This window comes from Carassius gibelio, chromosome B21, assembly GCF_023724105.1.
Source record: "Carassius gibelio isolate Cgi1373 ecotype wild population from Czech Republic chromosome B21, carGib1.2-hapl.c, whole genome shotgun sequence".
Taxonomy (NCBI): Eukaryota; Metazoa; Chordata; class Actinopteri; order Cypriniformes; family Cyprinidae; genus Carassius; species Carassius gibelio.
Genome location: NC_068416.1, coordinates 25,345,518 through 25,357,958, shown reverse-complemented (window position 1 = coordinate 25,357,958; position 12,441 = coordinate 25,345,518). Strand labels below are relative to the sequence as shown.

The 12,441-nt window shown below is 37.6% G+C and overlaps 2 protein-coding genes across 7 annotated transcripts in view; both read right to left on the bottom strand.

Annotated features, from left to right (window-relative positions):
• Window positions 1-12,441, bottom strand: part of LOC127985833 (calmodulin-regulated spectrin-associated protein 1-B) — a 124,538-nt gene that overhangs the window by 91,641 nt on the left and 20,456 nt on the right. The window lies entirely within an intron of this gene.
• Window positions 2,933-9,058, bottom strand: LOC127985874 (sperm motility kinase-like). Its single transcript, XM_052588082.1, has 13 exons — window positions 8,798-9,058; window positions 8,401-8,495; window positions 8,199-8,246; window positions 7,633-8,011; window positions 7,333-7,509; window positions 7,121-7,209; window positions 6,846-6,891; window positions 6,414-6,508; window positions 6,105-6,152; window positions 5,587-5,965; window positions 5,139-5,404; window positions 4,956-4,989; window positions 2,933-2,955 (listed from the first exon to the last, which is right to left on the bottom strand). Exons 1-12 carry the CDS (start codon window positions 9,048-9,050, stop codon window positions 4,981-4,983), a joined length of 1,884 nt encoding a protein of 627 aa, XP_052444042.1. The 5' UTR covers window positions 9,051-9,058; the 3' UTR covers window positions 2,933-2,955; window positions 4,956-4,980.

The following is a 12,441-nucleotide window of genomic DNA, read 5'->3' as shown; positions in this document are numbered from 1 at the left end:
CATGCGTCCAGTAGGGGGAGGCTGTATATTAGTATATGAGCCTAGTCATCAAAACAGCAGACCATATCTGTATGATAGCAGCAGACATTTTTTGAAGCGATACGAATTAAGGTATGTAAATAAGTTATTGTTGTAGATTTTATTGTAATGATGCAACATTTATTATTTATAAACGATTGATGCGATATCAATTCAAAAGATGGGTCAATAATTTATTTCGAGAGGCAAAAGTACTTGATTGAGTCAGTCTGTCTGACTCAAACTTAGCTAACCACGTGTAGGTCAAGCTGCCCCTAGTCTTCTCTTTACCCGCTCTGTCTCACTCACTTTTAAAATTAATTACATTTTTATTTTTATCTTGTTGTCTGTCTTTAGCTTGCATGACATGGCTTCTTCTGGTAAGACCCTGTTTACTCCTTGCATTTAAACATACTCCACATGGTTTCTGGAGCACATTAGAGTGGATAATCACAAATGTGTGATTTTTATTTTTTTTTGGACGGTCTATGATGTGAACACACAAAATACACATTTATAGGCATGTATGTATGTATGCAAATCTCTAAGTCTCTGCACAAGTTGAACTGCACACTCACTCAAGTATTTTGTCAAATAATACAAACATATGTCATGCATGACAAAACCTACATTAAAAACTTTGGTCTCATATGGTTTAAATGTAGATTTTGATTTGAGTTGTTTCTTATAAATGAAATGATCTAATTCTCTAATGTATATCTTAATATACAGTTTTCTTAAAATAGCTTACTTATCTGGACAAATGTATGTGCATTTAATGTGTGTTTTATCATACTCTGTCTTTAGTTCTGTAACTTGTATCTCATAAAGGTGTGTGTTTGCTTTAGGAGGCTGAGGAGAAATTCCTGCGGGGACCTGTCATTGACGCAAGGTACTGTAAGGATCCTATAAAGGAAATATTTATAATTAACCATTGTTTCTAGCACTATGCAACTTTTGCTTTATTTATTTTTATCAGTGAGCGGGAGCACTTTGACAGCAGGATAAAAAAACAATTAAAGAAGAGTGGCAAGCCATAGGACAGTCTACAGGAGTCATGCAGAATCTACAGGAGTCATGCTGTTAAGAAATAAAAGTCATGGTGTTAATAAATATTTTTGTGAACAACAATATTTTCTCTTTCTTTTAAATGACCCTTGGAATTTTAGAAAAGGGTTAAATTGTGTTTGTCTTCATAAAATGCTATGTAGGACATGTTTTGTAGCTGTATGATGACCAATTGTGAATTGTACAGCAGATATTTCATTTAGGATGCAAATGATTACACAGTACTGTATGTCTAATGGCCTGAATATGGTTAATATCTAAAATAGCTTAATATAAATTCACAACATCATATATCAGTCAGTCTCCTGTATATAAAAACTGTTTATAAATAAATATAAATAATACATTTTACAGTAGGTCATAGGTCTGCTCTGCAGCCTCCCCATATAGTGTTATTCGCCGTATTTCCTTCTCCCCCTACTGGACGCATGAGGAACAACAGGAGCGTAAAACTGCTTGGGGCCTATATCTACCGGCTCCAGGTCTGCAGCCTCCCCATATAGGAAAAGAATTGGCTTCTCGCCTGAGGCCACAGGAGGGCACATCGAGCAGAATATTACTAATGCACGTTTCTTCAAAACGATATCATGACTAAGGAAAAAAAGTGCATAATGTTTAAAATGTATTTTTTAGATCAAATATAATTAAGTTGCTTAAACATTTATAAACAAAACAACATCATGTATGTATGCATAGTTTAATACGAAAGGAAGAAAGACAATCAGAGTATTTTTTCTTTTAAAACCATGATGCAGTATGGGTAAAATAAATAAAAAAGTCTAGAGACATGTTTTAAAAAGATGATCTAACATTACTTAATTTAATTGTAAAAGTATATTTCCAGCATGAATCCCTCGCTGGTGGCTGCATTTGGTGCTACATCTCTGACGAGGCAATGTAATCGCCAGGCCTTCGACAAACACAGCAGATCTACCATCACCTCTGACATGATCCAAGAGATAGGCAGTGCTTTCAAGACACTGTTTGAAAGCTAAACTACATGTGTGTATCCATTCTCTTTTCATATAAAGAATAAAAGTCTGCATCTCAGTGCTATTCACATTAATTACAAGTGAAGTACACTGTCGTGCATCTAAAAAGCATTTTAAAGTGCATCTGTGGTTCTGTAACACTGTTTCAGCTACTTATGCACTTTCATGTGTGTCGTTTTTTAAATCTATATCCTTAGGTGCATGTGTTATGTTTTTCAAGAGTTTAGATTTCTAAATGATAACCCATGAAGAGATCATTTTATTTACCACTTTCCCTCTTTGAATATATTGCTACCATACTTTCAACTGCAGTTTATTTTTTGGTCTGCTTGAAAACTTTCACTTCTAAGCATTCAAACCTTTATTGTGAATGCTGTCCTCACTGTCTAACACCTTATCGTCTGTCAATAACACACGGTCCCTATTTAGTATGTGGGACAAATTTAAAAATTGAAAGTGGCTGTCACTTTTTATATAGTTTGTATTCTACATATTAAAGCTTAAAACAATACAGTATAAGCTGCTGTCACTTTAAGACCTAACGCACAGATCCAATGCATCGCTACACATCAGATTTCTTTCTTTACTGTTTATGTTCACTTAAGACATAATCTACTGTGATACTGACTGATAACATAATGCATAACATACATAATACACTAAGGTTTGTTCATGAAAAACAAAAATCAATAATGATAAGATACTATGTATCATATAATAAATTTCACTCTACTGGTAATTTAATCCAGTAAATCTGCACTTACCATATTCTGAGCTTTCATATTAAAATTTTCTTCTAATTGCACATTCGTACACAACGTGTCCTCTGTTCTTCACAAGGAACTTCCAGTTGATCCTGGCGATAATTGACAGAATTCTTAAATTACAAAAAGACAGAAAGAGACATTCCATTACATCTGTACTGTATGTATATCACAAAATATATCAAAAGAGCTGCTTGTTCAATAAACCTGAGGGAAAATCTATCAAGACTTGGTTTGCTGGTTTAAGCTGATTGAGCTGGTTGAATAGCAGGAAAAGAGACCTAAATCTCCTCTAAAACCTTCAGACCAGCAGGATCCAGCTCAGTGGACCAGGCTGTTTTTCCATCAGAGTAAAGAAAGTGACCTCAATGAAGTATAAAATGTTAGTTCACAAGACAAAAACTATAAAAATGTACTCACCCTCATGTTGGTCCAAACCTGAACATTTCAGCAAAATGATGACTGACTGAGACAACGTGTTTTGTTTATGTTTTGAAAGCGGCTTTATACTCACAAAGCGTGTTCTTGAGGTGTTGCCATGTCCACCTATTATAATATGTCTTTTGGCCTGTTTTTTAGGTACTTTAAGTTCATAAAGTAGGCAGGTGCGATTTTGATATTATTTCCAATATAAAGCATTTTTTTAGGTTTATTATGGGCTTGCATCTAGTTTGCTGTTTTTTAGTTAAAACTTATGCCTCTTGATTTCTTGCAACTGCACGTGCATACAGAAGTGAGACACATCTCTAAAACACATTTAAATACAGCATTAACTACTAGTTGTTCAAAATATTGAGTTGTTTACATCCCTGGACATTACTGCTGGTTGTTTAAAGGAGCCATAGGATACCAACTTTCTACCAGTTGATATGATTCTTAAAGTTCTTAATGAAAAGTCTGTAACATAGTTTGGTCAAAATTTTTCAATGCTAGTGTAAAAAACACCCTTTCCCCACTGTCAAAAACAGCTCATTTTAGAGCACACAGTTTTGTAGCGTTTTCCTTTAAATGTTAATGAGCTCTGCTGACTCCGCCCCTCTCTTCAAGCCACTCTGAGAGAGACTGTTTACTTTAGCCGCATTCATCGTGAAACTTGCTAATTAGCACATTATTAGGAAAGGCGATTTGCAAAGATTTATCAAACCTTATACTCACTTCTTCTGTAGGTGAAGCTGGATCGTGAATGATTTGCGCAAACATAGATCAGGGGCGCATTCTCTTCAGAAACAAAAGGTAATCCACTGCGTCTTCAGTGGCTCAGATGTCGGGAGTAAATGACAACGGCTTTGTTCATTATTACATCCAACAAATAAACACCTCAATCACTTAGGTGAAAGTCTTGTCTAAATTTGCTCCAGCGGTGAAGCAACGGCCGACTGATGATAGCTCACTCAGGGCGGGTCTAAGGTAAGACACCAGTCCAGTCTGAAACGTTACTGTCTATCAAACTATCTGTCATTATGTCCTGACAGTAGAATATGAGACAGATAATCTGTGAAAAAAATCAAGCTCCTCTGGCTCCTCCCAGTGGTCCTATTGCCATTTGCAGAAAGTCATCAGCTCCCGTTAAGAAACAACCAATCAGAGCTGCGGTCCGACAAACTTTGTTTGTGTTCAAAATGTAAAAAATTTATATAACAAGCGAGTACACCATGAATCCATTTTCCAAACCGTGTTTTTGGCTTGTCCTGAATCACTAGGGTGCACCTATAATAAGTGTTTATATTCGGACTATTTTAGATTGCTTCAGGAGAACCGCGGCGGAGTAACCCAGTACCTTTGTGATTCTTCATAGACATAAACAGAGAGAAGTAGCTCCGGCTACAATGTTCTTCTGCAAGATGCAAGCAGTTCTGTTTATTAACCGCTAGAGCGTCAAAAGTTACCTACCGCAGCTTTAAGTAATAAATGTAATTATGCAACACAACATAGTGAATCTTTTATATTTATTTATATTTTATTCATCTTTTTATATTTTATATATTTGTTATTTTTGATAGCTTTATATCTCTAATATATTATTATTATTTCATATAATAATATATATTGAAAACCTATGTTGTTATATCAAATTTCCTTTAATTTCATGACTTTCTTTCTTGTCATTACTTACACTATTTTCTTTTGCTCCCCTCATTTCAGCAATCCTAAACAAAAAACAGAAAAATCCCAAATCAGGTTCACTGTTTAAATACATTAAACAGAAATAAGAATTAAGACGTTCAGCATTATAATCGATCATCTGACTGTATGACACCTGATAAATAAATCAAAACAAATCAAAAAATGTACTTACCATAAACCAGTCGTGGAGACTAAGTTTCTCCAGTTCAATCCGCTCTTTTGGATTGATTTGCAGACAGCAGCAAATAAAATCGCTGCATTCTTCCGACAAGCCATCTTTGGTCCAGTTGTGACCGTCGATCATGTGCAGGTCTGGTGTATTTGGAAAATCCCCACACAGCATAAGAAACAAGAGGATCCCGAGTGACCACACTGTCGCTGGTTCCCCGTGGTACTGGCCGGTCATGTGATACTCAGGAGGGCAGTACTCTCTTGTGCCTGGAGGAAAGAGATTTGTTTACAATTAACACAGCATTTTAACTGTATAACCATCACTATGCAAGAATTAATGTGATTCACAACAGTGGATCCCATTCCATGAGCTTGATTCACTCAGGGTCCTGTGTGAACGGCCCTCAGTTTGAGACCCACTGTAACCTTTGAGGGATCATCATACATACCAACAAAGGACGTGTAACCCACACAGCTGAGGAAGTCACCACACCCAAAGTCAGTTAACTTGACTTTGAGTGTGTCCGGGTTGATCAGAAGCTTTTCCAGCTTTATGTCCTGATGAAACACTCCACGTCTGCAGCATGTTTGAGCTGCGAATGTTGCCTGGCGCATTATAACTCGTGCCATGTCCTCTTGAATGGTACCCATTTGCTGCAGGAGAAACCAGTTCAGTTCCTCAAAGGGAACGGGACGCTCTAGCACCAAAATGTAGTGGTCAGACTCCACCCGCCAGTCCAGAAGCTGGATGATTTCCTCGACCCTGGGGTCTCCGTCTGCAAGGATTTGCAAAGCAACCTCCAGAGGAAGAGGCTTGGAACAACCGTCCTAGAAGAAAGACAGTTGTTATGACAGTTAGATGGATAAAGGACTTGGACAAACTCTAGACAATGACAGACTGAAAAATCATCTACAGTCTGTGATCGGATGACTGAGAGGAGAAACAGAGAGAGCACTGCCTACTTACAATACTGATGAACTTTCTGTTCCTGCTGGAGACGACTTTTATCGCCACCTGATCAACAAAACAACAACGATGTTTGTAAGAGTTACAACTCATTCATTTATTCCAAACATTAGCCCTGAACAGACATTTTCATGAACCTAAATACAAATATGTAGAGCATGACTTAACAAGCTCTGACAATTTAAGAGCTTTAAACAGTAAATTAAATATGAATTCAGAGCGCTTGCATTAGATGCATCAGATGATTATAACACAGGACAAAAATAATCATCAAGTTATTCTATTCGAGATAGTAATGAAAACTGATACCTGTAGGCCGTCGTCCAAACGAGTCGCTGCATAAACGGTTCCGAAGCCTCCATCACCCAGCTGACAGACGATTTCATAACGGCATGAATTGATGTCTGTTAAAAGATATGATGTAGAAAGAAAATCATTATTTTTATAATTCATATTCAATTTGACACTTGACATTAAAAATCTGTGCTTAAAAAATACTGGCACACTACAGGACTATTTAAGGAAACTATAGTAGTCATAAAATAAAGAAATATATGTGTGTGTTTTTTCTGTGTGAAATACATACTTTCACCTTACACACATTTATATAAATGTATATGAAATCTTGTTGAATTGCTATTATTAGAAAAGTGCATACTAAAGTCAGTGTAAAACATGTGAAGACTGTGTGTGTGTGTGTGTGTGTGTCTGTGTGTGTGTGTGTGTGTGTGTTTATGGTACCAAACTGACCCATTATTGTGTCGTTGTTATTCTCCTTGTCTGCAGTCTGAAACAACAGAAATCAGGTTTAGTCTCAAAATACTCAAACAGGACAGAAACCAAATGCACAACAAAGAAAGTTAAAGAGCAGGTCAAATCAGGTCAAATAGATCGACTATATAACAGTTACAGCAAATAGGAAAAGAAAACTGTATAAAAAGAAAGAGTAAAAAAGCTATGTCCATAGTCTTATAATTAAACCAAGGCAAATCTTCAAATCATCAGAATGTATTTACCATAAGCCAGTTGTGGAGACTGAGTTTCCCCAGTTCAATCCGCTGCTTTGGGTCGATCTGTAGACACCGGCGAATTAAATCGCAGCATTCTGTGCAGAAAAAAAAAGAAAGATATGTCTGAATATCACTTTGAACTTCACACGTGATCTCTTTGATGGAAAGTTAAATTATCTCAACGACCATATTGGTTTGTGCTGAAGAAGAGATCTAACCTTTCGACAGGCCAGCTTTAGTCCAGTTTTTATCGTTAATCTCGTGCAGGTGTCGTCTCTTTGGATATTTACTGAAAAGAATCACAAACAAGAGGATCCCGAGTGACCACACTGTCGCTGGTTCCCCGTGGTACTGGCCGGTCATGTGATACTCAGGAGGGCAGTACTCTCTTGTGCCTGGAAATTACATTTGGTTTCCATTAAAACAGCATTTTAACTAGATATTCATGATCATTTGATTCACAGCAGAGGATCCCATTAGACACCCACTTCACAGCTTTGAGGGATCATCATACATACCAGTAAAGGACGTGTAACCCCCGTCGGTGAGGATTGCACCACAGCCAAAGTCAATCAATTTGACTTCGAGTGTGTCCGGGTTGATCAGAAGGTTTTCCAGCTTTATGTCCCGGTGCAACACTCCACGAAGGCAGCACATCCGAGCCGCAAATATTGCCTGGTTCATTATAACTCGAGCAAAGTCCTCGTCCATGATGCCCTTGTAGCACTTTAAATACTGAAACAAGGACTGACAGGGCACGGGCCGCTCTAGGACCATAAAGTAATAGTCAGGATCCAGCCGCCAGTCCAGAAGCTGAACGATTTCCTCCACCCTGGGGCCTTTATTTGCAAGAATTTGCAAAGCAACCTCCAGAGGAAGACGTCCAGAATAACCATCCTAGAAGAAACACAGTTGTTATGACGGTAAGAAAGATATAGGACTTAAACAACTCCAGGACAAACTGTTGACAATGACAGACTGACTGCTGAAAAACCACTTAAAGGCTGTGATTAATGTTAATATTAGATGATTGAAAATGAAAACAGTGACTGAGAGGAGAAACAGAGATCACAAGCCTACTTACAATGCTGATGAACTTTGTGATCTTGTTGGATGCCAATTTTATTGCCACCTGATCAACAAAACAAAAAAGTGATGTGTGTGAGATTTATAATTCATCATGTCAGCAGAGTTAACATCATTTCATACATTAGAGAGAGCGAGACAAGTACAATAGGACAAACATGATTAGCTAGAAAAATAATGTCAGTAATACAAATTGATACCTGTAGGCCATCATTCAAACGAGTTGCTGCGTACACGATTCCAAAGCCTCCTTTACCCAACTGACAGCCGATTTCATAACGGTGTGAATTGATGTCTGTTAAAAAATAAATAAGAGATATCACCATAAAATGTCACAGAGACAGCATTTACTTCGTCTACTTAAAAACTAAAATTGAGAAAGAATAATTGAGATACTACATTGAATATTTGTGCCTTTAAAAAATAATTTGTCACACTAAAAACTATTAGTTACCCGTACTTGTCATACATAAATAATACAATTTAAATACCTTTAAATAAATTGCATTTCCATGTTAACTACTCTAAAACAAAATGCATATTAAGCATAAACCTTGTGTGTGTGTGAGTTGGATTATATTGTGGTAGCAAACTAACCAATAATTGTTGTCTCATCATCCTGTAACTGGCTTGACGGAGTTTGGGGAGCATAAACACTACAGTCAGGTGTTGCACAGGTTGTAGCTTGGGGGACATTGTCTCTACAGTCGAATGTTTTGTGGAGTGGAGACTGAGGGACACCGACACTCAAGTCAGCTACAGAACAGACTGAAGCTTGGAGAGCTTCATCTCTGCAGTCAGACGTGACATAACCTAGAACTGGAGGGACATCATCACTAAATTTGGACATCACTGGGAAAAAAGATGGAAAGGCCTCACTACTTAAATTGGACGTAGAAGTGGAGAGCAAGATGTCATCACAAAATTTGGGTATGGCAGTTAAAAATGAGACATCATAACTTATTTTAGGCGTGGCATTGAAAAATGAGACGCCATCTCTTAATTTGGGCATGGCATTGAAAAATGAGACGCCATCTCTTAATCTGGAAGAACAGACTGTAGTTTGGAGGATATCGTCAGTACAGTTGGACTCGGCACAGACTGTAGTTTGGAGGATATCGTCAGTACAGTTGGACTCGGCACAGACTGTAGTTTGGAGGATATCGTCAGTACAGTTGGACTCGGCACAGACTGTAGTTTGGAGGATATCGTCAGTACAGTTGGACTCGGCACAGACTGTAGTTTGGAGGATATCGTCAGTACAGTTGGACTCGGCACAGACTGTAGTTTGGAGGATATCGTCAGTACAGTTGGACGCGGCACAGACTGTAGCTTGGAGGATATCGTCAGTACAGTTGGACGCGGCGCAGACTGTAGTTTGGAGGATATCGTCAGTACAGTTGGAAGCCGCACAGACTGTAGTTTGGAGGATATCGTCAGTACAGTTGGAAGCCGCACAGACTGTAGTTTGGAGGATATCGTCAGTACAGTTGGACTCGGCACAGGCTGTAGCTTGGAGGATATCGTCAGTACAGTTGGACGCCGCACAGACTGTAGGTTTAAGGATATCTTCAGTACAGTTGGATGCGGCACAGACAGTAGCTTGGAGGATATCGTCAGTACAGTTGGACGCCTCACAGACTGTAGTTTGGAGGATATCGTCGGTACAGTTGGACGTGGCACAGACTGTAGTTTGGAGGATATCTTCAGTACAGTTGGACTCCGCACAGACTGTAGCTTGGATGATATCTTCAGTACAGTTGGACGCGGCACAGACTGTAGTTTGGAGGATATCGTCAGTACAGTTGGACGTGGCTCTGAAAGAAGCTGGAGAAAAGTGAACAGCAGAGTCGGATGAAGCACAGACTGTACCAGTGTCATCAACTTCTCGACCTAAAGGGGAGAATATGGACCAGAAGATATGAATCATTATAAGAACATTTAGGAAATATTGTATAACTATATTAACGGATATTACTTCAACTATAATCATGGCCAGTTGCGCCTCCAGGATGTTTTTTGATGGGGTGGCAGAAAGGGGTCAGTTAAAATATTAGGGTAGCACAATACATGTTCCTTGTCTAACTAAATCCAGCAGACAATATTTTTTTGTTGCTACTATTATTTATTTCTGGGAGCATATCAGGTTATGGGCTTCAAAACTTCAGTTTTACTTTTCTCTTTATGGAGAAAATAGTAAACCCTGCTTTTATGCACATTTTGAATTATCGCATCAGAATCGAGTGATGGAAACACTGAATTTCAAATTAAATTTTGGGCTATTGGGTTGACCAGTGTAATTTTAGGGGTGGCTGTGCCCCCCTTGGAGGCCCCCTTGGAGGCGCCACTGGGAATGGCTTTCTATTTTTTCAGTTACTGGTAAGGTATTCATTATGTACATTTCTCTTATTTAAAAGCACAATGCTCATGAACACGCAACATAATATATACTTTTTTTCTGGAATGTTCATGAACATTGTATTTTTAAATAAGAACATTTTTTTTAAAAACAATCAAACAAACAATCAATTACAGCTCCTGAATTAGTTACGTGCATGAATATTAATAAGGTCGTCCAAAGCTACCATGGCAACCTTAGCATGGAACTTAAATATGTGTGTGACTAGATCATGATATTCAGACGTTAAATTAGGTGTCATGTCATTACAATGAATTAAAACATCACTAAATGTAATTACAGTAATATTGTTTTATCAATATCGAATTTCAGTTTTTGTGTAAATTAAAATATGAACGTGAAAGAATTGAAAACTTGAAAGTAACTTGTCCTGTGTTGAGTTTTATGTTTATGAATTGTGTATGTGTAGTATAATTTCTTATGCTGTGTTGTATTAAGTTACAGACTTTATAAAACTGAACTTCAGCTAAGCTGTGTCCTGTGTCCTCCACAAAACCTTTAAACATCCAAATAAGTGTAGAGTCCTATGCATGCAGACTCCAGTACAGAAAGGGAGTTGCTGCATAATCATAACTTTACCAGCATCATCATCAAAACTCTTCACTGGTGGTACATCACTCTGGTCGGCATTGTCTTCTTGACCTAAGTGGGTGTTGTTGACTTTTTTTCTCTCTCTTTGAATTAAAGCAAATAATCCTAGCAACGTAAGTAGCATTTTGAAATAGTAACTAGCGTTGGCTGGAAGAAATGCAAGGTGAGAAAAATACTAGAATTCAACTAGCAATAAAACGACTATCGTTGATTAAGTGCAAACAATGCAACTAGCAACGAACCGCAAGTGGTTTATCAGACAAATGAAATTGGAGCCTATTTATACTGGAATATTACTGTGACGTCACAAAACGAGTGACGTTCCGATGCTGCTCGCAGAGAGCCGTTGCTGATTGGTACGTTTTCCGCGGTGGGCGTGGCCTCTGCATAGACGCGTAATCTCCTAGCGAGGGTAATATTCCGTTTGTTTAGAATTCGCTTGTTAAGTCTGACGTCACGTAGCAGCGCTTCCTGTCCAAACGCTCTATCAGTTACCATGAGAAAACAACAAAAGGTGCTAATATAAACTCACAATGTGATAGAATATTAGCGAAAAAGTTATAATCTTCACCTTTAACTCCATACCGAAGTCCCAGATAGCCAGACAATAAAAATATACATATAAAAAATATATATAAAAAAAATATTTGTGTTTGGGACGCTGTGAGCAGGGCGACTGTAGTGTAAACCGTAAGTTTGAAAGCGTTTAGCTTAAATGATTAATATGAATAAACAGTGCTCATAAACGGTGAGTTGAGGCTTGGACCCGGAAACAGCGCTTCTTACGTCATCACTTAACATCCGAATAGCACTGCTTTCTGATTAAACGTTGCCAATTGAAGTCGTTTACAGATAGATGGACAATTTTTTTCAGTTATTTTGCGCTGTAATTGATGTATGTGACTCAAACATTAATTAAAAATAGCAGTATGTGGTGACCGCGAGCTCATATATTGTAAGTAAAACACAATAGATGACAAATCATTTATTAATACATGTAGCTAAGTTTAAGGCATAATTTTAATGATTATTTATGTGAAAATAGCAAAAATCTGTTAAAAAAATCTAAAATTAACACTATACTATAAGGCAGTTGCCATCAAATTAAATCAACAAAATCAATATTACCATTTATCCAAATCAATTTACATTTGCATATATGTTATGAAAATAAATTATTCTCTTATTTGAAACTAAAACTGGGGTAATATATAAAACTTTAATTTATTCA

What these genes read in the sequence shown, in the direction of transcription:
- LOC127985874 (XM_052588082.1), bottom strand. Translation starts at nt 9,050, where the DNA reads ATGTCCAAATTTAGTGATGATGTCCCTCCAGTTCTAGGTTATGTCACG. An exon ending in TCACAAAGTTCATCAGCATT is followed by an intron (nt 8,012 to 8,198) that starts GTAAGTAGGCTT and finishes TGTTTCTTCTAG; the next exon opens with GATGGTTATTCTGGACGTCT. An exon ending in CACAATAATGGGTCAGTTTG is followed by an intron (nt 6,509 to 6,845) that starts GTACCATAAACA and finishes ATCTTTTAACAG; the next exon opens with ACATCAATTCATGCCGTTAT.